This window comes from Triticum dicoccoides, chromosome 3B, assembly GCF_002162155.2.
Source record: "Triticum dicoccoides isolate Atlit2015 ecotype Zavitan chromosome 3B, WEW_v2.0, whole genome shotgun sequence".
Taxonomy (NCBI): domain Eukaryota; kingdom Viridiplantae; phylum Streptophyta; class Magnoliopsida; order Poales; family Poaceae; genus Triticum; species Triticum dicoccoides.
Genome location: NC_041385.1, coordinates 784,770,329 through 784,795,041, shown reverse-complemented (window position 1 = coordinate 784,795,041; position 24,713 = coordinate 784,770,329). Strand labels below are relative to the sequence as shown.

General features: G+C 53.0%; 3 protein-coding genes across 3 annotated transcripts in view; 2 read left to right on the top strand and 1 right to left on the bottom strand.

Annotated features, from left to right (window-relative positions):
* Positions 1-1,239: 1,239 nt before the first annotated feature.
* Positions 1,240-1,975, bottom strand: LOC119282229. Its single transcript, XM_037562532.1, has 2 exons — positions 1,932-1,975; positions 1,240-1,858 (listed from the first exon to the last, which is right to left on the bottom strand). The coding sequence occupies exons 1-2, from the start codon at positions 1,947-1,949 to the stop codon at positions 1,250-1,252; spliced, it is 627 nt and encodes a 208-aa protein (XP_037418429.1). The 5' UTR covers positions 1,950-1,975; the 3' UTR covers positions 1,240-1,249.
* Positions 1,976-3,613: 1,638 nt separating this feature from the next.
* LOC119280034 lies at positions 3,614-5,420 on the top strand. Its single transcript, XM_037561038.1, has 3 exons — positions 3,614-4,860; positions 5,230-5,296; positions 5,415-5,420. Exons 1-3 carry the CDS (start codon positions 3,614-3,616, stop codon positions 5,418-5,420), a joined length of 1,320 nt encoding a protein of 439 aa, XP_037416935.1.
* Positions 5,421-10,167: 4,747 nt separating this feature from the next.
* Positions 10,168-24,713, top strand: part of LOC119280033 (anthranilate O-methyltransferase 3-like) — a 60,725-nt gene continuing 46,179 nt past the window's right edge. The window contains exon 1 of the mRNA XM_037561037.1: positions 10,168-10,230. Coding sequence (XP_037416934.1) covers positions 10,168-10,230 — 63 coding nt within the window. The remainder of the gene's footprint in view (positions 10,231-24,713) is intronic.

Below are 24,713 nucleotides of genomic sequence, written 5' to 3'. Positions count from 1 at the left end.
GCTATTTTTCCCTGAGAAGAAATAGTGCTGGTGTTCCTGGTTTACATCCATATCAAAAATTGACCTCAGTATTTCGAATCCTAGCTTATGGGATAGCAGCTGATCTTACTGATGAGTATTGTCGGCTAGCAAAGTCCACCGCTTTAGAAAATCTTAGAAGATTTGTGCGTGCTGTGATCGAGGTCTTTGGGGGTCAATACCTGAGATCGCCAAATGCTGAAGATACTGCTAGATTACTTGCAATTGGAGAGCAAAGGGGGTTTCCAAGTATGCTCGGAAGCATCGACTGCATGCATTGGAAGTGGAAAAATTGCCCTACTGCACACAAAGGTTTTTTTGTTGGCCATAAACGCGTACCCACGGTCATTCTTGAAGTCGTTGCTTCACAAGACCTTTGGATTTGGCATTCTTTCTTTGGTTTACCCGGATCTCATAATGATATAAATGTCCTCCACCGTTCACCCGTGTTTGCAAACCTAGTTGAAGGGCATGCTCCAGAAGTGAATTATACCATCAATGGTCACAACTACAACACGGGGTATTACCTTGCAGATGGCATATATCCGCAGTGGGCAACTTCTGTGAAGACAATTCCAAATCCCAAAGGTGATAAGAACAAAAATTTCTCCCGGTTTCAAGAAGCATGTCGGAAGGATGTCGAATGAGCCTTTGGTGTTCTGCAAGCTCGTTTTGCTATTGTACGTGGACCGGCAAGGTATTGGGATCTGGAGACACTCGGAGAAGTGATGACAGCTTGTATCATCCCGCATAACATGATAATAGAAGATGAGCGTGGAAGTCATGTAGACTACCGCTACGATAACATGGGAGAACTAGTGACACCTTCTCACCGAGAGGCGGCTACATTGACTCAGTTTCTTCAAGCTCAGAGTGATATTCGAGACAAACAAGTTCACTGTCAGCGGCAAGTTGATCTAGTTGAGCACCTGTGGCAGATCCGTGGACTGATGTAGCTTTCAATAATGTAGTTTATGTCACCATTTTAGATTATGCAAGTGTGTACTGTTTTTCAATTATAATGGGAGTGTAAGCACTATCTGTATCATTTTCTAAATAATGGAAGCAATAGTTTACTACACATAGTCAGCCAAATGGTTCAGAGATATAGTACAGATTACTACACATAGTTCATCCAAATGGTTCAAAGATAATAATTAGTACAGATTACAAGACACATTTCATCCAAATGGTTTGAAGATAATAAGTAGTATAGATTACAACACATAGCTCAAGCCGACGAGTTACGATGTCGGTTGATGATCTGGCTCTTCCTTAATTTGTAGAATTCTTGTTCTTGCTCATCCATGCCACTAAGGTCCATGCTCATTATTTTGCTTTCTTCGGCCCCCATCATGCGTTCTTCCGCCATTCTCATGATTCGTATCTTTTCTTCTTCTAATTCCATCTTTTTTTCTTGTATTGCAAGTTTCTTTCTTTCTTCTACCAACCTATCTTCTTCTCTCTGTTTGTCCATTGCAATCATGAGCTCAAATCGCTCTTGTCTTTTTGACTCCCTTGTCTCCAAGATACCCCCAAATGATTCCATGGCACTACTATTAACTGTACTGGAAGAACTTTGAGCCCGCCATGCTGCATCTTTAGCCCTCTTGATTCCAGGTGGCCTTTTCTTGGGGACAACTTTAGAGGGAGATGTAGCTTCATCCTCAAACAAACTAGCAGATGATGAATTAGGAGTATCCAAGGAGGATGTCTTCTGTTTTTTCTGGGGCCGAGATTTCCACTTCTCGGTGTCTTCCAACTTATTAAAGCAATGCATCAATCCAAATGATTTATTTGCCTTGTCTCCATTGGCATAGAGAACAATCGCTTGACATAGCTACATTAATACATATGCATCAGCACAACAAAGATATGAACAAAATAGGAACCATGCAAAGCATATTTTTTACCTTATTTTCACGTGTCATCCCACTTTGGTTCCTATTCAGGACCTGACTATAACATGCACAAAATATATTCACTTGTTCTTGAATAATAGCCCAACGATGCTGAAGAGAACCTTGTGTGCGACCATGGTCTTCAGATTTATTGGCATGGAAATAAGCATCGATTCTTTTCCAATAACAATCACGAGATTGGTCGACTCCTATGATTGGATCTTGAGTTATCTCAAGGTATGCATCCACCAAAGTTAAGTCTTCAGCCTTGCTGAAATTCTTTTGCCTCTTCGAAGCGCTTGGTTTCGAGGCGCTTGATTTCTTCCCCTTTGCTTTCAAAGACCTTGCTGTCATAGGAGGGGTAGAATCTGCAGGCCCTTCGAGATCAGTTTGTTCTTCTTCATCCTTTTCGAGATCCATTTGTTCTTCTTCGGTCCAGTGCAAATCATTCAATCCGACATCACTTTGCAAAAGTTCAAAATAACTCTGATCGTCCATTACTTAAACCTGAAACAAAAACGAATGAACCATACATCATATAGATGTGCAGCAACCAATAGCAAATAACTAGCAGCAATCAATCGCAAATAGCTATGTAAATGTTATATCCCAGTAGCAATTAACTTGCAGCAGTCACTAGCAATCAGTAGCAAATACAAATGAAATCAAATAGCAGCAACAGTCAGTGGAAAATTACTAGCAATAGCACCAACAATCAGTAGCAATCTATCTCTCTGATCTATATCTAAATGTGCAGCAAACACATCATACAACATCATACATCATGAAGAAAGCACCATACATCTATATTAATGTGCAGCAATCACAACATCTCTCATATCTCTGCTCTCTTTCTCTCTGTTCTCTCTAGCAGAAGCGGGCAGTAGCAGCAGCTCCAGCAAGCCACACTATGGATGCATGCCATCTCTATAGCAGCAGCGGCCAGCTCCTCCCTTCTAGCGCCTCCCTCCTCGCCGAACCCACTGCCCGGCGGCGGCCACGCCCCTCCCACATCTGGTCTTCACCCACGGCGGCGGCCACACCCCTCCCCCCGTTTGGTCTTCAACCACGGCGGCGCGCGGCTCCCCCAGCCGAGTCACGACAGCAGCCCCCCTTCCCCCCCAGCCATGGCAGCTACGATAGCCTAGCACCTCCTCATCTGCAGCCAAATCGGCCGCGCCTCCAATATCCATTGCCCGGCGGCGCCCTCTCTCCTTCCCCTTTCTATTCTGCTCGGATCTGAGAGAAAAACATGAAAAGAACGAACCTGATGCAGTGACGGCAGCGGCGTTGTGGCGGGACGGAGCTTTCCGGAGGCAGCGGTTGCGCCGGCCAGCGAATCGGGGAGGTCGCCGTTCCCCTAGATAGAGGGGAGAGAGGGGTCGTTTTCGGGGAGGCAGAAAAAAAGGGGAGACGTTCGGGGAACTGCTGGAGGCTGTTTTTTTGCTTTTCTCCCCTATAATGACGATGGGGGGTGGTTTCGGGGCGCTGCTGGACTTGCTCTTACTCACGGGTAACATCCACTTTCCCTCTTCATAACTATCTGTATGTTATGCTGGATGGATGGATTTATCATGTACAGTATGTTTGTGTTCTATCTATGTGCTGGATATTTGCAACCACACTGAATGAAGATCCTGTTTAAGGCATTTTTCTATTAACAACCAACCTATTAACTTCACCCATTTCTGTTGATGGCATTTGTCTGTGGCTGCTGCTGTTTCAGGGTCAATTCCGCTCCCAACTTGCCGTGTATGGATGGAAAGAGGCTGCGGCAATCTGCGACGCCGGCTGACCCCGTGTCCAAGGTGCTCGGCCACCACAACCTACTCATCGAGATCCTCCTCCTAATCGGCTACCCAACTACCCTCGTCCGCGCTGCTCTCGTCTGCAAGCGCTGGCTCTGTCACGCCTCCGACCCCGCCTTCCTCTGCCGCTTCCGCAAGCTCCACCCGCCCCGTCTCCTTGGCTTCTATGTCGACACCGGGAGGTTTTGTAACAGCTCACGCTTCGTGCCGATGCTACCGCACCCCCCAGAGTTCAACGCCATCATCCGCTCTGCAAGCTCCATCCTTGATGTCTGCAGTAGCACGCATAAAAACAAAATCATCATGGACTCCTGCAATGGAAACGTCTTCATGAACACGTTCATGAACTACATTGGAGATCCTGGATCAAAAAATATAGTGCTCAGCCCCCTCTGCCCTGAGAGGGACATTGTCGTCATCCCACCATACCCACGACACAAACTCCAGGATGGCTATTTCTACACTTTCAGTCAACTCTTTCTCAAAGAACGCGGCAACGACTTGTCCTACTTCTATGTGTGGATGGAATCTTCTAAGGAGCGAACAAAATCTACGGTGCACATGTATATGTTGCAAGATGGTGTCTGGTGTGTGCATGCCTCGGCAATGACGCAGCTCCCTTGTCTACCACAGAAATTGAATCCTCTGCTTGTTGGCAATAAAATCTATATGGCGGCCACCCCGAGCGAAATTCTTGTCTTGGATTTGACAGCCTTAAGTTTCTCCACATTTCAGCTTCCACAAGGGCTTGTTATAAGTGACAGACGAACCATGTTGTCAAGGTCAGATGATGATTCTGGCGTGTATCTCATTCATTTGAACGAGTTTCAGCTCCGCATATGGCTGCACACAGGGGAGAACTGTTTGCTGATGGATAGCATATGTTTGCGTGAGATGTGTGCTAAATGGTGGGTGCCTGATCACACACATGAGGTGTCAATGAAGCACGTGGGGCGCAATGCTGAGTTTGTTTTCTTGGAGATGGGTCCATGCCTACTCTATTTGGGTATCAAGTGCAGGACGCTGTGTAAAGTGTATGAGAGGACAAATGAGATTCCATGGTTGGGTTTTATCCATCCGTATATGATGATCTGGCCTCCCACATTCCCTGTGCTCAAGGATGATCCTGCAAGGTTTGTCTTTTGTTCTTTGTGTGATGTTATTATACTTTGGTTTGTATGGTCGCATTAGAAGCATAGATGAGACATATCTAATAGGAGGATGAGGCTGTCCCCTGTGCATAGGGTTCTTGGTCGGCATGCTGAGAAGGAAAGTGAAGGAACTGGGAATAAGTTGAGAAATTAGAGGAATGGGTGTTTGCTTTGGAACAGTGATCCTCAAGCTATCATGTCTTAGATTGTTAATACTTGGTATTTTTGGAATGTTGCCGTATAATATAATTAAGGGTTTTGCTGGAGCACACTATCACTCACACGGATGTCAGTTATGAATCGTGCATTTTACAATGGCATGCTTGTGTTTATGTGTCTCTTCTGATTCAGATCTACCAGTATGAAGTTCTTCCTCTTATACGACAATGGTATAATCATCCAACCTAACAATAGTATGGTACCTGGTTGATGTTCTTTTCACCCTCTCTGCTTTAGTGGTTAGACTTCCAATGAGACCCTCTTCTGTGACCATCTTGTATGCTTTAGTTGGCATTCAATCTGTATTACTGGAACAGTTCTGATCATTTTTTATTTTTGGTTGCTGCGTGATAATTATTTGACTTTGTTGTACAACTAGTTGTCTTTTCACTTGTTTTGACCTTGTCACCATTAATTGTCTCCATCCTTATTCTTCGTCTCTTTTGCTTGAAACAGTAATGCGGCAGGAAGAGGAGGAAGGTCGAGGATCAAAGAAGCGTGAGCTGCATTTAATTTCTAGCAGCTGAGTGTGTGGGAGCAAAAAAGGCATGTCTTAGAGAAAGCAAGTGCAGTATCTGTTAGCTGTGTTTTGAGTCAGTGACAAGTTATTCTGGGTACTGGATTAGATGTTAAATGGAACTGGATGATTTAAACAGACATGTATGTTTGTGTTGCATCCCAACGTTCCATTGCCTGCTAATTATGTTTTGTTTTTTTTGCTTTCTACTGTATTGTCCATTTGCAAATCCAGTCCTAGTTGGTGATGTTCCTGTGGTGGGAACGTCTACAGATCATATGAGGCATAGCATTTGTTGCCAGGAGTAACAACAAGACAGTTATGGAATTACAGTGCAACATAAACATTGAATGATTGCCTATATGCAAACCTTAGTTTTGAAGACAGTTTTTAACTTCTCTGTAATACCTCATGGTAAGATTTATGGTTCTGGCCTAGACGGTCTTACAGGGCTCTTTGGATTTCTGTACTTTTCAAGTTAAGGGTTAAAACTATCAACTCCAGCATTCTTTCTTTTACCAATGGCATGTATAGCTCCCATCCATTTTCCAGAACAGCAATGGATCCACAGCTTTCGAGCCAGGCTTGACCATTCTGTACTCAGTGGTATTTATAGCTCCCCTGGTTTTACAAAGCAGAGAAGGATATTCTGTTCCTTTGTTGCAAAACAGAATTCCGTGTTTTATCATCATACCTTTCCTACATGCCGCTTGATCATACGAAAAGGGAAAAAAAAGAATATGCATGCTTCTGTGATGAAGTCATACTTACCATCTCTTGTTGTAACTTATCCTGCTCCTTGGTGGTAGTCATCCACTTTTCTCTCAGATTTACTACCATATTTTCCTACAAAACAGAAGCATAATATTGTTTCATGTCAGAGGGTTCTTTATTGAACACAGGGAACCTAAGATAATGAAGCAATATAAGCTCCACTGTCTCATCAACAGATCTTATCATCATACTTATTTGAATAATCCACACATCTGTTGGGATGAACTTGCCGGTTCCAATTTTAAGTTCAAGGTTATTATGCTTTTACTTTAGATTATGAACATCTTCTGTTACCTGGTACATACAAGGGAGAAACTGATGAAATTAACCCCAGTCTGTAAAGAAAGAGAACAGATCAGAACTGTAGTCTGTATTATCGAACACGCATAGACACATAATTTCTCTATCCAATATAAGGCTATACGCTTTTGTAGTCTGAATCTAATATTTGACAGTCTGAATATGATAGCTCGCTTCTGAATTTTATGCTTGTAGGTGGGTCCACGTCGGCTGATTGTGCAGGCCTTGAAAGACTAGAGGTTAGCCGCATCCAGTCTTGACATTCTAGGCCAATGCTCCTCGTGTTGCTGGTTTGTAAAAACTGGCATTCTTGGATGGCTTCCCTGGGTTAACTGGTGGTCGTCAGAGTGTGACAGACTAATTGAGCACATACAGGTTGGTTCTTCTTTTTGTGTTTTGCAAATCCTGGACTCAGTTGTCTCTCACTCTCAACCTTGTTTGTCTATAACGACAAAGGGTGTTAGTATCAGTTTACTACTCCCTCCGATCCATATTAATTGTCGCTGATTTAGTACAAAGTTGTACTAAATCAGCAACAATTAATATGGATCGGAGGGAGTACTTTATTTGTTTGATGGTAATATGGAAAATTACTTCTCCACTCTATAAGAGAGATGGTTTTAGTATGAACTGGACTGCATGAACCTGAAGTTAGAAATATGAATCCAGTGGTTGATTGCAAATTACTCCGTTCATTTTCTTCGCTCTTCCGCTGTCCACACGCCTTTGTGTGAGATGGAAGGTACATCCTCTGAGTTCGTATTTCCATCCAGAAGTGTTTGACAGTTACGTTTTGTTTCATATCAACCATAATAGTAGTAGCCTCGGAAGTGGTACTAGGCGATATTTCTGCAATCTTGCCACTAGGAGACTTTGACGTGTGTTTGCCCAGTTTAGTAGTGCATGAACATTGTGTTTTTCTCTCCAGTTTGTAGGTTTGCGACTGGTCTCTACTGATTTTGTATGTCTGATGACTTGCTCCTTTTCGCCATGATATTATCTTTTAATATTTATTTAAGAGAGCTCATGGTTCTCGTGTTGATTATACTCCTGGTTAGAATATTTGAGTATATGAATGTTGTTTGGTCAGCATTGTAAGGTGATTAAAATTAGATCAGACCCTGACTACATGGAAGACCAAAACTTTCATTGAGTAGAAAGTTGACCAAAACTTTCTTAACCAAATAATGGCCGAAAACGAAAGCTCTATAGTTAATTCCAACTAGTGCCATCTCTGTACAACGTCACACTTAAGATTTATCCATAGCATTGACCACCTGCACCATTCCCCCGGTTATTATTTGAAGATCATCACATGGTAGTTCATTATTTCTCTGCTTGATGTATTTGTGTTATCTATGCAGTGTGCACTTGCTTATGTTCATCAAGCATCGTATGAAAGCATTTAGCATTAACAAAAAAAACTCCACTGTGCAACCACTGTAGAAAAGAGATTTTATACCACTCTCAATAGTACTAATAAACTCTGAATTTCAGTTTTTTTTCTACCAGCTTCAGAAAAAATGTGTCTGTGCTGTTCTAAAATGTCTGAAATATTTTTGACCTTGAATTCCATGTTGAATAGCCAACTCAATGTAACCAAATTAAAATAACAAGTCTGCTGATCTAATACAACCACTACCAGTGACGGGTTGTTAAATTATTGTCAATTCCTTATCCGTAGTTGACTTTGACTTAAGCTTTGAATCAGTTGTCGGAACTTCGCCCACAAAATCGATCACATCAAATCACGACGAACACGCGCACACGAAAACTGATAGCCAAGGACTCTTGCCGTGCCCTTTGATTCTCTTTATTTTCTGTTTGTCTCAACTCCACGACTTGATACAACTTCACGTGGTACTGTACATATATATATATGCACGAGCACCGACCCAAAACCTAGACGTATACAAGACTGCTAAACGTGTGGACACGTACAAGTCCTAAACCGGACTCCTACTAGTACACGAACTAGCTAACCTAATCCATCTAATACTAGGACTCTGACGTACTGTATATTACCTAATTACACGGCCACGCTGATCACCATGTAGACCTAACATAACACGTCTAATACTTCCTAGTATTACACAAATACTACTTGGACTTGACACTATTCAAGATTATGCTAACAATCTTTCCCTAATCTTGACATGTCATCTCCTTGTGCTTCCTCGGGTCTTGACTCGTTGAAGATCTGCATCTTGTCGACTCATTGACTCAACTGTCATATCCGTACACTGAGTATGACCCGTCTGGAAACATGCAGAACCTCCTTGCTCTACAATGTTGTGCCACCGCCATTGCTTGGCCGCTGCCTTGCACTCGGTCCGCACCATACTCCTTGTACTTGCTTGCAGTAGATCAACTCTCCACTGGTCGCACACCTCCTCGTTTTACGATGGCTTCGCCTACCATCGTCCGCCTTCGGCATCACACTGAATCCACACTGACCGCAATCAGGACGCTCCACGAGGACATGGACATGACTCACGGAACACCGTGCACATCGCTTCCACTCCAACAACTCAACACAGAGACGAGCACTTGGACACGATGACGACTCACAGACGCAACGGCGACTGATCGTGCAAACACGCACGACACCTTGACTCATCCGACTCCCCCGGATGACGATCTTGATGAGCTCCAGCGCCACACCTCGGCACCATCTTTCCCATCAACGATCTCCTTCCATCACCTTGCCGATGACATCCTGCCGCCTCCCTCCATGTCGCTCTGCTGAACGACGATCGCCCGAACCGCCTCATTGCTGCATCACCCAGCACTGACATCACCCATCGCTCCTCGTCGCTGCACCACCCAGCGACCATATCGCCCGCCCCGAGGCGCTAGTCAGGTCGCCACCCCGGGGCAAGCGCAGCTTCACCTCGACCTTACTCTAGATACCAATTGTTGGAACTTCGCCCACAGGATCGATCACATCAAATCACGACGAACACGCGCACTCGAAAACTGATAGCTAAGGGCTCTTGTCCTGCCCTTTGATTCTCTTTATTTTCTGTTTGTCTCAACTCCACGACTTGATACAACTTCACGTGGTACTGTGCATATATATATATGCACGAGCACCGACCCAAAACCTAGACGTATACAAGACTGCTAAACGTGTGGACACGTACAAGTCCTAAACCGGACTCCTACTAGTACACGAAGTAGCTAACCTAATCCATCTAATACTAGGACTCTGACGTACTGTATATTACCTAACTACACGGCCACGCTGATCACCATGTAGACCTAACATAGCACGTCTAATACTTCCTAGTATAACACAAATACTACTTGGACTTGACACTATTCAAGATTATGCTAACATCAGTGGCTATTGATAAGCAGCCATCCCCAGTTAGAAGAGGAAAATAAGAACTGAAGTTCAAGTACATCATTAGCAGTGGCCTCCTAATCTGTTTCTATCAGGTTTTCTGGAGGTTTGCCTCGCTCTAACCAAAGCGATGACCTCCAAGCAGATGGTGCATATGAACCAAGGACAAGGGGAGAGAAGTTATGTGTCGGGGGTTGGGTGCGACATATGCCAAAGGATGGCTTATCATGGTGGGAGCGAGTAGAACGTCGCCGGTGCCAGGAAACGGAATGAGGCGAAGACATGCACGCCGGCGGATCTTACCCAGCTTCGGAGCTCTCCGAGGAGATAACACCCCTACTGCTGCTCTGCGGGGTCTCCGCGTGATCACTAAGGCAAAGTGAGTACAGGGTTGCTCCTCGAGCTGTATTCTGGAGGTAGGAGAAGGCAAGGCTAGCTCTCCCCTTCCTATATGATCTGGTCTAGTGCTAATGGATTCGAACCCTTTGCATGGGTGCCCCGGGGGGTTTATATAGGCCTACCCCGGGGATACAATGGTAATCCGGCTGGGCGCGGGTCCCAGCCGTCTGACTCTCAGGCCGCCGTCTTCTCCGCCGACTGCTGGGGCCCGCCGACTGGCGGGCCCCGCCGACAGGCCCGACACTGTAGCCGTGCTTCTAATGACGCAGGCTTGGTCATGGGGTCGTGGCAACAGTGCCGCCGCCTGACGGGCGATCACTGTCGCCATTCCCCGTCTTGTCTGGTTAATGGCGTGTGGGGCCCACGGGAGGGGCAGGCCGACTCCAGGGAGCCGACTCCCACGGGTCCGTCTTTGGGGCGTTCTCGCCGTCTTTCGTGCTCCCGCTGACGGGCGGGTCCCGCCGTCTCTGGGTCGTACAGATAGGCCGACGTGGGCACAGTGCGCCGCCCACTGAGGCTGAGGTCAGGGTAGGCATGGCAACAGTGCCGCGCCACGATGGAGATCTCCAGCGATATGGTGCACTGTAGCCATGCCAGCTCCTCGTATGCAGGGGGAGACGGCCACGCCGTCACCGTACCTCGCCCCGTCTATCGTGGCGAACGCAGGAGATGGGTGGAGTCGCGGGCCGACTATCTATAGTCGGCTTCTCCGGAAGTCGCCGGCCATGAGTCGGCCAGTCTTGGAGTCGCGCCTGGGACTCGGCCAATCTTGGAGTCACGCCTGGGACTCGGCTAATCTTGGAGTCACGCCTGGGACTCGGCCAATCTTGGAGTCGCGCCTGGGACTCGGCTTGAGGGGCGCAGCCTGCCCCGATGTCTTGAAAGGTTCTGGGGCTCGGGTTAGCCTACCCGCGGCCCATTACTCCGACAGTAGTCCCTGAAGCTGGTGAGGCTCCGAGAGTGAGACGTCGTGGGGCCTCAACAGTTTCATTCTTCTGGTGGTGGAATCTGGGCTTTGCTCGCCGCCTTACTTCAGGTCGACTATCCGGAGTCGGACTCGCAGAGGGCCGCCTTCCCCCCTAAGGAGTTCGAAAGTCGCGGCGGGAAACCAGGCGGCGTGCCTGATATGCTTCCCCGTGGCCGCCCGCCGCGGCCCTGTCGCGTGGTGCCACGCGGCGAAGACAGTCTGCCTACCCAGGCGCGCGACGGGACAGGCCGTGAGGCGGGGCCCGCCACTATCGCGCCTCGGCACGCGAATGGATCTGTTGCGGCCGTGCGGATGGTTGGGTTTCCCAGGTTGTTACTGCGTGCAGTAACTTCGTGGGGTAAGTCGTGGGGGGCGTGGGGTCCCGTGCGCAGTTAATCCCACGCCCGCCTCATCGGCTTCTCAGCCTATGAGGCTATAAGTAGGTGGGGGGAGCGGAGCGGCAAAGCACGCGCGCCCATCTTCCCTGCTCCCCCGCCTCCTCTTGCCTCCTTTGCTTCCTTTCTTCTTCTTGCCGCCGTCGTGCCGAACCACACCGCGCCCGCAGCGATGAGTTCTTCTTCCGCCGCCGCGGCTCCTGCCGTGCGCTCCGGCGTGTGGGATGGCTCCGAGGTGGACGACGACCTCATCGAGTTTCTCTGCAAGACGCGTCATCTCCCCGGCGCAAACCTCATGCGAGCCCGCGCCGCGCCGGCGAGGGACATATCACCGGCGCCGGAGGAGGGCGAGCGGGTCATCTTCTGCTCGCACCTCATGCGCGGCCTGGGGCTGCCGGCGAGCGGCTTCTTTCGCTCCTTCTTGGAGTTTCACAGGCTCCAGCCGCACCACCTCACTCCAAACACGGTGGTGCTGCTGGTCGCCTTCACCACCCCGTGCGAGGGCTTCCTCGGCGTTCTCTCCACCATCAAGATGTGGGGAGAATTCTTCCAATCCAAGCTCGGCACGCATGTCGCCGGCGTGCCGGCCCAGTGCGGCGCCTTCATCGCGATGCGGTGATCGATAGCCGACAATCCATTTCCCTCCATCCCGCTGATCAAGTCGGTGAAGATGTGGAAGCGCTCTTACTTCTACGTGAAGAACGTCGCCCCAGACGGCGACTGGGTCAATCTGCCGCCTTATGAAGCCGGCGCACCGGCTGGGAGGCTCCCCAGCTGGTCTCATCCAGTCAAGACGCTGACTCCCGCCGGAGCTGCCGCCGTGGCGCGACTCCGAGTTCTGACGCAGTCAGAGGGCCTGGTCGGGGCCGACTTGCTAGCCGCCTTCGTGGCGCGCCGAGTCCTCCCTCATCTGATCTGTCAGATGAGCGACCACCGAGACCCAAGTCGGATGTGCTCCAGGGAAATGCCCCGCGTAGAAGTGGCGAACATGGTGAACCACATCGCAAACTGCGAGCTCGCGGCGGACTGACTGTTCGGCAAGGAGCCGTACTCGCGCGCCAACCCTCCTCCGGTGGTAAGTCACATTTCTTGTTGCTTTGTTTTCTTTGTAGCCGAATCCGGCTTCTGATCTTTTTGGTTTCTTTGAGTCAGAACCCCCTCATTCAGCCCGCTGCCAGCATCAGAAGACCGCCTCGTGAGTTCGTCCCTGACCGATCGGAGAGCGACGTTGACGACCCTGACTTGGGGGTGGCAGCGATGGAAGCCGACGCCGAAGGTGGAGGGGGAGGAGAGGGAAGCGGCCTCAGGCCCTCGGCCACCTTTGCCGACTAGCCTGAAGACGACGCCGAAGGAGAAGTCGCCCCGCGCCACTAGCCAAGGGTCGGCCAGCCGGGCGCGAGTTCTTCCGCCGGCTTGGTCGGTCAAGGCGGCATGAAGAGGCGCCATGCCGGGCCGTGCTCGCTCGGCGGCAAGCCGAAGAAGTTCAAGGGGGCGGCCGCCGCGACCAAGCGGGAGGAGGCGGCTACAAAGGCCAACCGCTTCCGTAAGGAAGTGAAGAGGCCGCCTCTGGTCTCTGCGTAATTGTTTCTGCCTTCGTCTTTTTTTCCTTTAGTGAATCTTTGTCCAAGTCTTTTACACTCCTTCCTTGCTTCAGGGCTCCCCTTACCCTTGAGAGGGTCGCCGCCCCCTCTGTCGTGGGGTCGGTAGAGACGTCCGCCACCACTCGGCGGATTGACCCCGCCGCCGACCTCCGGAAGGCGACGGAGCGAAACGCGCAGGAGAGGCGCGACGAGGAGGAGGCTGACCGTCTGGAGAAGGCGGAGGCCGAGACGGCGGCGGCCTCCGCCCAGAAAAAGCTGGAAGAGGCCGAAGCCACCATTGTGGCAAGATGGTGAGCTGAGGACGCCGGGCGCCGCCAATCGATGTTGCACATCCTCCCGCTGTCCTCCGCACCGCCGCCCCCAGAGTTCATGTGGTAGACTGGAGAAGCCGGCGCCGAGAACCCCATCGCGGAGAAGGAAAGCGGCGAGGCCTCCATGTCGGATACGCTCGTGCCGCCACTGCCGCCTCCGCCGCCGATTGGGAGCACGCATGGTAAATAGCCGGCAGGCCCGCCGATGCCGCGGACTGAAGCCGAGGCCATGGCGAGGCTGCTCCTTCAAGTCGCCTCGCCAGCGCGCCGCCGCCTTGAGAAGGTGACTTCGGTGCCCCGGCCCCTAGAGACCGGTGCCGCTAGCTCGGCCATCCCAGATGCCGAGGCGACAAGCGCCGCGCCCGTTGGGTGGGTGCGAGGAGGCGGCACGGGTCCGCTGAACCAGGCACTCCTGGACATCCAGGCGAAGCTGCGAGCCGAGGGCGACGCCCTTCAGAACTACACAAAGGCGCATCTGTTATCGCGAGCGGCCGTCCGAGTATGCTTCTTCTTTGATTCTTGTTTTTCTTGTTCTTCTCTGTGGGGGCGCGCCAGCGCACCTACTGGGTGTAGTCCCCGAGTTTCGGGTCGGCTGCTGAGCAGGCGGTTCGAAACTCCCTCTGGCGAGTTCCAAGTATTTATCTTTGTCTGAAATGCTTGTTACAGGAGTATCACAACCTCCGCGTCACTGCCTTCAACCGCAATGTTGAGGAGCTGGGCAAGCGGACCGCCGACTTGTTAGAGAGCCGGAGTAAGTCCTTCTTTTTTGCGGGGGCGCGCTGGCGCACCCGCGGGCTGTAGTCCCCGAGATTCGGGCCGACTGCTGAGTAGTCGGGCCGGATCTTCCTGGCGATCTTCTTTACTGACGACTTAACGTCTCTTTCTTTTGTTTTTATTCTTCTTCGCGGGGGCGCGCTGGCGCACCCGCGGGTTGTAGTCCCCGAGATTCGGGCCGACTGCTGAGCAGTCGGGCCGGATCTTCCCGGCGACCTTCTTTGTTGACTCAACGTCTCCTTCTTTGTTCTTTAGGGGCCAATGCCGCTCTTCAGGAGCAGCTGGGCGAGGCCAACACCGCCTTGCGCGTCAAGGGGGAGGAGTGCAGCAAGCTTGCCGCGGAGCGCGACCTGCTGGCTGCGCAGCTGGCCGAGCAGAGGGAGCTTCTCAAGAAGGCGCAGGACAAGGCCGAGAAGAAGGAGGCTGCTCTCCTGGCCGAGTTCGAAAGCGAGCGCTCCTCCTGGACCGACAAGGAGGCGCTGCTGACCTCCGGCTTCCATGAGATCGAGGACATCGTCGACGGTGAGTTCTTTTCTTTTCTCTCTTTCTTTGAGCTTCCGACTATGAGTCGGGCTGACTTCTGATTTTTTGCCTTGCTTCTTTTTTGTCTTGGCAGACTTCTTTCCTGGCCACTCGCAGGCAGTCACACAGGCCATCGAGGCTGATCACGAGGCACGGAGGGCAAACGGCGCGGAGATCGCCGCTAACGCCCCCCGGACCGTCGACGAACAGCTTCTGAGTATCGAGGCCCGTCTTCGGCCGGCCCATCGGTTGATGTGCCGGCTTCAGCGTGCCGGCGCCAGGCGGTTGCCGCTCTATGGCCAGACATGCCGGCTTTGCGCACTGCCAGTCGGACTGCCGACTGGCTGGAGGTCGCAGCCGGCCATCTTGAGGCCTAGAAGGGTTCCTCGGCCCAGGCCGGAGCGCGCTGGGCCTTGGAATTCGTGAAGGCGTGGTATCCAGGGCTGGACCTGGACCGTCTGGCCGCGTTCCGGTCAGAGGCCCGGGCGGAGTTGGTGGCTGTGGAGGGCGCCCTCGTCGAGGGTGCGGCGGCGGTCGCTGACTACATCGATACGAGCGTCTTCGTCCCCGAGCGGGCTGCAGGCGGTGAGGAGGTGCCGCCGGAGTGGTTCGCGATGAACCCAGACTACGACGAGGACTCGGCGGAGGTGATTGGCTCCAGCACCGAGGAGGAAGGCGAGGCGGAGGACAAAGGCGAGACGGAGGCGCCAGAAGACGGGACGGGCGACCAGCCTCAGCTCGATCGCGCCTCTAGCAACGAGCCGCGTCCCACGGGGCCGACTGCTGTTGGTGACGATCAAGCCGAGACTGCCTAGCCGGCCGCCCCGGCGCCTGACACCACCGTCTCCTCCAACCCTCCGAACCCGTCTGCCGTTCCCTTGGCTGCCGTTTGGCTTTAATTTATCTGCTCTTAAAAGTCTTTGAAGAACTTGTTAATTTGCACAATTCCACCCGCGGGGTGTATTTCGAACTACTGTTCGAAGATTTGGCCAATGGCCTATGTTATGTGAATATCAATCTGAATTCTATCTTTCCTTGCTTATTGCTCCTTCAGCTTTTTCCTTTGCCGCCTTCCCCTAGTTGCCGCCTTGTCAGCCGGACAACCGCTCCGCGGACTGCCGCTGGATCAAATGCCTGGCTACTTTGGAGAAGGCAAGTACTTGCTATTCATTGGAGTCTTTTTAACAAGTTGGATAGAAAGCGGCAAGCCGACTACACACGAGTCGGTTTTGCGAAAAGGGGCTGGAAGCCGGCTTAAGCTATGTTAATGCTTTAGGTCCTTAGCCATTTTTTGTGTGGGCGCCCATTCATCCTTACTCCTGCCTGCCAAACAGTCGCTTTGCGAGCTGCGGCTTCTGGCAGGAGACGGCTTAGGCGCCACACACTACTTGTCCGACTTCAGGAAGCATTTCATAGCGCAAGACGGCGAGTCCCCGGGCAGACTAGTCAAACCCGGTGCCAAGCGGCGTAGCGAAGAGTAGCATACTCGAAGGCATAATTCTTATCATACAGATAATCGAAAGGGGCAGTCCCCGAGCTCGTCTCAGGGGGCCCAAAGTCTTGGTACTTTAATACAAAGGGGTAGCATGGTACATACTGCATCAACTGTAAAACCTTCGGAGAAGATTTGCATTCCATGGCCGTTTGGACTCTTTGCCGGAGTCGTCTCTCTTGCGTGCTTGGGGCTTCTGAGCGTCGATCAGGTAGTAGGAGTCGTTGCCCAGCACTTTGCTGATAATGAAGGGGCCTTCCCAAGGTGCCGACAACTTGTGCTGGCCGGCTGTCCGCTGGATCAGTCGGAGCACAAGGTCGCCTTCTTGGAAGGATCTCGGCCTGACCTTCCTGTTGTAGTATCGGCGCAGGCTCTGCTGGTAGATGCCGGACCGGCTGAGTGCCAACAGCCGGCCCTCTTCCAGCAGATTGACGCCGTCTTGGCATGCCTCTTCTGCTTCCTCCTCGATGTACATGGTGACTCGCGGGGAGTCGAACTCTATGTCCATCGGGATGACGGCTTCAGCACCGTAGACGAGGAAGAAAGGCGTGAAGCCAGTTGACTTGTTTGGAGTCGTGCGCAGACTCCAGAGGACGGCTGGCAGCTCTTCAAGCCAACAGCCGGCCGAACGCTCCAATGATTCGACCAGTCGGGGCTTGATGCCAGATAGGATGAGGCCGTTTTCTCGCTCCACCTAGCCGTTTGACTGCGGATGGGTAACAGACGCTAAGTCCAGTCGGATGCCCTGCGTCACGCAGAAACAGGCCAAGGCGCCTTTGGCAAAATTTGTGCCATTGTCGGTGATGATGCTGTGTGGTATGCCGTACCGAGTCGTGATGTCGGCGACGAAAGTCACTGCAGTCGGACTATTCAACTTCCTGATGGGTTTTACTTCTATCCACTTGGTGAACTTGTCCACTGCGTCAAGTAAATGAGTCAGGCCACCTCGTGCCGTCTTGAATGGTCCCACCATGTCCAGGCCCCAAACCGCAAAGGGCCAGGCGATGGGGATAGTCTTGAGCGCGGAAGCCGGCTGAAGCGGCTTGGAACGGAACATCTTGCACCCCTTGCATTTTTGGACTAATTCCTTGGCCTCTTCTAGGGCAGTTGGCCAGAAGAAACCGTGTCGAAAGGCTTTGGCGACGGGTGCTCTTGAAGCCGCATGGTGGCCGCACTCGCCTTCATGGATGTCTCTGAGAATTGCTTGGCCTTGTTCTGCCTCGATACAACGTTGGTAGATGCCAGTAACGCTGCACCTGACCAGCTCTCTGTTGACTGTGGTGTAGGCTGCCGCTCGGCATTGTATTTGCCGAGCCAAGATTTCATCAGCTGGCAGCTCTCTGTTTACTAGGAACTTGAGGATGGGTTGGGCCCATGAGGGTGCTGCTATTTCTTCAATTGCCACTATTGCGACTTGGACAAGGGCGGCTGGGCTGGGAGGCGGCGCGCTGGAGTCCGCAGCCGCTTGCTGGATAGACGAAGTCCCCGGGCCGACTGGCGCAGTCCCTGAGCCGACTGGCGCAGTCCCCGGGCCGAGCTCTGGAGTCCTTGGGCTGACCACAGCAGTCCCCGGGCCGGGTTCTGAAGTCCCCGGGCCGGCTTTGACTGCGGCGTTCTTGGAGCCGTCTATAAGAATTCTTGTGCCGTCTGTTGGTGCTCTTGAGCCGGATCCGACTTCTTCAGGGGGAGCTGGTACAAAGATGGAGTCTAATTCTGGTGAAGGCTTGATAGACGGCTTGAGGAGGCACTGAAGGGCGACGCTGGATGGTATCGCTTGGCGGGTGGAGCTGACTCGTGCCAGGGCGTGTGCTTGGTCGTTGTCATTTCTTGGCATGTGAAGGAATTCGCACCCCTCGAAATATCTGCTGAGTTGCTGCACCAGGAAGCGGTAGCTCGCCATGTTTGCATCTTTGGCGTCCCAGTCGCCAGATGACTGCTGGACCACCAAATCGGAGTCACCGTAGCACAGGATCCGGCGGATGCCGAGTTCTTTGGCAAGCCGGAGCCCATGAATGAGCGCCTCGTATTCGGCAACGTTGTTGGAGGCGGCGAAGTGGATCTGCAGCGCATACTTGAGCTTTTCGCCTTTAGGGGAGGTGAGGACGACGCCGGCTCCCAAGCTGGTGCGCATCTTGGAGCCATCGAAATGCATCCGCCAATGAGTGGAGTCGGGTGCTGGCGGCAGGTACTGGGTCTCGGCCCAGTCGACAAGGAAGTCGGCCAGTGCTTGCGACTTGATGGCAGTGTGGGGCTGGTAGTAGATGGTGTAGGGAGCGAAATCTATGGCCCATTTGGCCACTCGGCCCGAAGCATCTCGGCTTCCAATGATCTCGTCCAGTGGAGCTGTGCAGACCACAGTGATTGGATGCTCTTGAAAGTAAGGTTTCAACTTCTTGGCGGCAAAGTGCACGCCGTAGCACATCTTCTGGTAGTGGGGGTAGTTCTGCTTGGAGGTCGACAGTACCTTGCTCAGGTAATATACCGGTCTCTGTACAGGGACCGCCTTGCCTTCCTCCTTGCGTTCAACTACGATGACTATGCTGACTACCCGGTTGGTGGCGGCAATGTATAGGAGCATAGGCTCTTTAGAAGTCGGAGCCTCCAGCACAGGGGGAGTAGTCAACATCTTCTTCAACTGGAGAAATGCTTCGTCCGCCTTGTGGTTCCACTCGAAAAAGGTGGTCTTCTTCATCAGTTGGTACAAAGGGAGAGCCTTCTCGCCCAGCCGACTGATGAATCGGCTGATGGATGCCAAGCAGCCGGTAAACTTTTGCACATCTAGCAGTCGGCGGGGGACCTCCATCCTCTCAATGGCCTTGATCTTTACAGGGTTGCACTCTATGCCGCGTTTGGAGACCAGGAAGCCAAGGAGTTGGCCGGCTGGTACTCCGAAGACACACTTCTCAGGGTTGAGCTTGATCTGGAATCGGCGCAGGTTCTCAAAGTTTTCCTTGAGGTCTTCCAACAGTGTTCCACGCTTTTCCGTCTTCACCACCACATCGTCTACGTAGACGTGGGCGTTTCTGCCGAGTTGCTTGAGGAGGCACTTCTGCATGCAACGCTGAAAGGTGGCACCGGCATTCCTCAAGCCGAACGTCATGGTCAGGTAGCAGAAGGCTGCAAACGGCATGATGAAGGCAATCTTCAGTCTGTCTGCCAGGTTCAGCTTGATCTGGTGATATTCTGAATATGCGTCTAAGAAGCTCAACAGCTCGCATCCGGCTGTGGAGTCTATCACCTGATCAATTCTCGGTAAAGCAAATGGGTCTTTGGGGCAGGCTTTGTTGAGGCTTGTGTAGTCAATACACATCCGCCACTGCTTGTTCTTCTTCAATACCAGGACCGGGTTTGCTAACCATTCTGGAAAAAACACCTCCATAATGAAGCCGACTGCTAGGAGTCGGGCTATCTCTTCCCCAACAACTCTTCTCTTCTCTTCTGACAAGCGGCGCAAGGGCTGCTTGACGGGTTTCACATCAGATCGGACATGTAGCTTGTGCTCGGCGAATTCCGTCGGTACACCTGGCATGTCTTTAGGGGACCATGTGAAGATGTCTCGATTCTCACGTAGGAAATCGACGAGCTCGCCTTCCTATTTGCTGTCTAGGTTTGCACCTATGACAGCGTGCCTCTCCTGATGCTCCGGGTCCAAAGGTATCCTCTTTGTTTCTTTATCCGGCTTGAACGAACCCTCAGCTTTCGACTCCTTGGGGTCGGGCGACATCTCTGGCTGCTTGCCGGCCATAGCCACAACCCGATCAAGAAGCCGCCTCTCAGCTGCGATCACCAGGGACTCGGCCACCCGACTACTCTTAGCCGCGCAAGCGGACGACTTCCTGTAGTCTCCATGGAACTTGGCATCTTCATCTTGAGGTAGGCGTAGTGGGCGACCGCCATGAACTTGGCCAAAGCAGGTCGGCCAAGCAATGCTTGGTATGGGCTCTCGAGGTCCACCACTTTGAACCAAACTAGCTCTCGGCGGAAATGATCTTTGTCTCCGAAGAGGACATCTATCAGGATCTTGCCGATTGGCGAGCAGGAAAGGCCAGGTACAATGCCGTGGAACACAGTTCGGCTGTTCTGAAGCTGTCTTTGCTTAATTCCTAACTTCTCCATGGTATCTTTGTACAGGATGTTGATGCTACTGCCTCCGTCTATCAACACTCGCGAGAAGCGAGCGGCCCGCCTATCAGTGGCCAAGGTGGCACTCAAAACCAAGGCGTAGGAGCCCGGATTCGGAATCACCTCTGGGTGATCGGCTCTGCTCCAACTGATAGGCTTCTCGGACCAATGCATAAATTCCGGAGTATCCGATGCTACTGCATTTACTTCTTGCTGCTGCAGCCGTCTGCTGCGTCGATCATCAGCCACACTGGTGAACACTACATAGGCTCCATGCTCTTCCGGGTACTCATCTTGTACGGCGCCGACTGGCCTGGCAGCCGGCTGCTGGGGCGGTGATGGAGGCGGCGGCCCAGCAGGCGGAGGAGGAAGAAGGCCGTCTCCCTTGGCGATTCTGGTGAGCCAGTGGCATTTCCAGGTGGTATGGTTCGACGGCTTCGCGCCGCTGTGGAACTTGCAGGGTCCATCTAGAGTCTGCTCGTAAGAGAAGGACGACAACCAGTTGGACTTGCCGCCTTTCTGTCGCTTCATCGGAGGCTGCCCCTCCGGCTGTTGGTCTTCGACTGTCGCAACCTACCGGCTGCTGGAAGCCGGCTGCGGGGCCTTGCGCTTGTGATCATTCTGTTGCTGTCGTCGAATGGCGTCTCCAGCCGGAGTTCTGGGAGCCTGAGGGGCCACCTTGTCTGTCGCACTAACTTGAATTTCCGTCTTCATGGAGGAGTCGGCCGTGGCATACTTGTCTGCTATGACTAGCAGCTCGTCGAGGGTCTCCGGCTCGTCGCAGAGGAGCCTGTGCTTGAGGAGGGTGCCTTCTCTGCACCCGGCGGTGAAGTACTCGATAGCCTGCACCTCGTGCACGCCCTCGCAGGAGTTCCGAAGCTCACCCCGGCGAGTGAGGTAGTCGCGAGTTGACTCGTCAGGACCTTGCACGCACAAGGAAAGCTGGCGCGGCTTGGGGGGTCGCTTGTACGTGCTTGTGAAATTGCGGATGAAATCCTCGGTGAAGTCGACCCAGCTGTTGATGTTGCGGGGCTTCAGACTGTTCAACCACGTCCGGGCCGTGCCCTGGAGCATGAGGGGAACATACTTCACGGCAATGCGCTTGTTGCCGTTTGCTATGTTGACGGTTGTGGAGTAGTCAACTAGCCAATCCTTCGGCTTCATGGAGCCGGTGTACTTGGGCGTGTCTCGAGGGAGCGTGAACCCTTTAGGAAAGGGCTCATCTTGGATGCGGGGTCCGAAACAGGGAGGACCCAACTCGTCTTCTTCTTCAAGCGCCAGGGATCGGTGGAGTCGGTCGATCCGGTGGTGGGCATCGTTCTCTCCAACTCCCTCTCGGCGGCCAAGGCGGTCGCCGAGAGTCGGATGTTCAACAGGTGGCGGGGAGACTCGCCTTTGTCTTCATGGTGGGGGAGGCAGATAGTCGCCCTACCGTTCCACTGCTCTTGGGCGGCCATCTTGGTCGCGCTTGATGGTGATGCGAGTCCGACTATGGCTGACAGCCGGATCCTTGTCTTTTCTTCCACGGACACCACCAGTCGGCGTCCGAGACGTCGCGCCCTGATCTCGGCGGGGAGGCGAGTCCTCGTTTCGTCGTTGCGGGGCCTCTGTGCGGCCGCCGGCTTCATTCTGTGCGGCAGCCGCTTTGAGGAGCCGCTGGACCCGCTCGGTCATCAGGCGGCGCTCTTCACCTTCGAAGTTATCTAGCTCGTCCGCCACCGTCTGGGCGGCGCGGATGTTCTCTACAGGCGTAGCGTACACGGGGCGATCGGCACCGAATAGGCTGGCGACGGCCACGCCGCATTGCCGGACCGCGCCTAGGCGGCTAGGCCCTGTCGGGGCCGGCGAGCCGCCCACAGCGTGATCCATCTCACGCTGGTAGGCTTCTAACAAGCGTCTCATGCTTGCCAGCTTCTTCGTGCCTTCGACGATCCGTAGGCGGCGCGTCTCCAGGGTTTCGGCGTCGGCGTCCTCCGGAATGGGCGCGGTTAGGTCTCGTAGAGCCGCGTCGAGTGGGTCATGAGCTCCCTCACCGGAGTGCTCACCATGACTGATGACTAGCACCTCCGTGACGGCCCTTCCGCCGCTCTCCTCATGAGGGAGCGGCTCGTCGTAGACCACCACGTTCGTGGGGAATGCATCAAGCGACACGACGTCGGAGTCGACCAGCATCGGGTCGGTGGAGCCTACGGACTCCAAGTCCACGGCAGGCTCACCGACGACGTGGAGTTGGTCGAGGAGGCCCGCGAGGAGGCTCTCGGGGCCGCCCGTGCCTGCGTCGGATGCAGGCTCGTCGGTGATGCAAACCTCGCCAAGAAGATCGGCAAGGCAGCTCGCTGCGCAGGCATCGTCGATGCCTTGCAGCGTGTCGAGGCAAGCGCCATCGAGCGTGCCGGGCTGGCTACGCTCGCTGGGGAGGAAGAAAGTTCCCGTCCAGAGCAGGTCTCCGGACGACGGTGCACTTTGCCCCACGGTGGGCGCCAAATGTCGGGGGTTGGGTGCGACATATGCCAAAAGATGGCTTATCATGGTGGGAGCGAGTAGAACGTCGCCGGTGCCAGGAAACGGAATGAGGCGAAGACATGCACGCCAGCGGATCTTACCCAGCTTCGGGGCTCTCCGAGGAGATAACACCCCTACTGCTGCTCTGCGGGGTCTCCGCATGATCACTAAGGCAAAGTGAGTACAGGGTTGCTCCTCGAGCTGTATTCTGGAGGTAGGAGAAGGCAAGGCTAGCTCTCCCCTTCCTATATGATCTGGTCTAGTGCTAATGGATTCGAACCATTTGCATGGGGCCCCGGGGGGTTTATATAGGCCTACCCCCCGGGGGTACAATGGTAATCCGGCTGGGCGCGGGTCCCAGTCGTCTGTCTCTCAGGCCGCCGTCTTCTCCGCCGACTGCTGGGGCCCGCCGACTGGCGGGCCCCGCCGACAGGCCCGACACTTTAGCCATGCTTCTAATGACGCAGGCTTGGTCATGGGGTCGTGGCAACAGTGCCGCCGCCTGACGGGCGATCACTGTCGCCATTCCCCGTCTTGTCTGGTTAATGGCGTGTGGGGCCCGTGGGAGGGGCCGGCCGACTCCAGGGAGCCGACTCCCACGGGTCCGTCTTTGGGGCGTTCTCGCCGTCTTTCGTGCTCCCGCTGACGGGCGGGTCCCGCCGTCTCTGGGTCGTACAGATAGGCCGACGTGGGCACAATGCGCCGCCCACTAAGGCTGAGGTCAGGGTAGGCATGGCAACAGTGCCGCGCCATGATGGAGATCTTCAGCGATATGACGCACTGTAGCCATGCCAGCTCCTCATAAGCAGGGGGAGACGGCCACGCCGTGACCGTACCCCGCCCCGTCTATCGTGGCGAAGGCAGGAGATGGGTGGAGTCGCGGGCCGACTCTCTATAGTCGGCCAGTCTTGGAGTCGCGCCTGGGACTCGGCCAATCTTGGAGTCGCGCCTGGGACTCGGCTAATCTTGGAGTCGCGCCTGGGACTCGGCCAATCTTGGAGTCGCGTCTGGGACTCGGCTTGAGGGGCGCAACCTGCACCAATGTCTTGAAAGGTTCTGGGGCTCGGGTTAGCCTACCCGTGGCCCATTACTCCGACATTATGCTCGCAACTCCGGTATTCAGGTATCGTATTCTTTTTTGACACTTGGCTTCTCAGAACTGTCCATCAGGAACTTGTTCATGATATAGTTTATTTTGCGGGAATTCATAATATGACTATATATCTAAAATTCAAAAGAAAAAATGAGGAAGCTAAAAAGCATGCTATTTAGCTGAAGACTACTAGAGTTTTGAAGAAAGTTCAAATTGACTGTAGAACGTTCAGCAGAACAGGATAAAGCTGCTGATAGAAAGAGCCATCATAGACTTCAGCAACAGCAGTAGCAGCACCTTGTTAGCTTTATCTTCGGTGATAACCTTCACTCTGCGCAAGGAGATTATTTTCGTCGTTTGCATCAAACTCCTCGATACATCAGGGACCTGTTACTCTGTGCGCACTAGCAAACACATAAGTCCCATACTGTTTATGTCAACAAACTCCAAAACATAAGGGGCCTATCAATGCACCAACAAAACCCTTTTTCGTTGGTA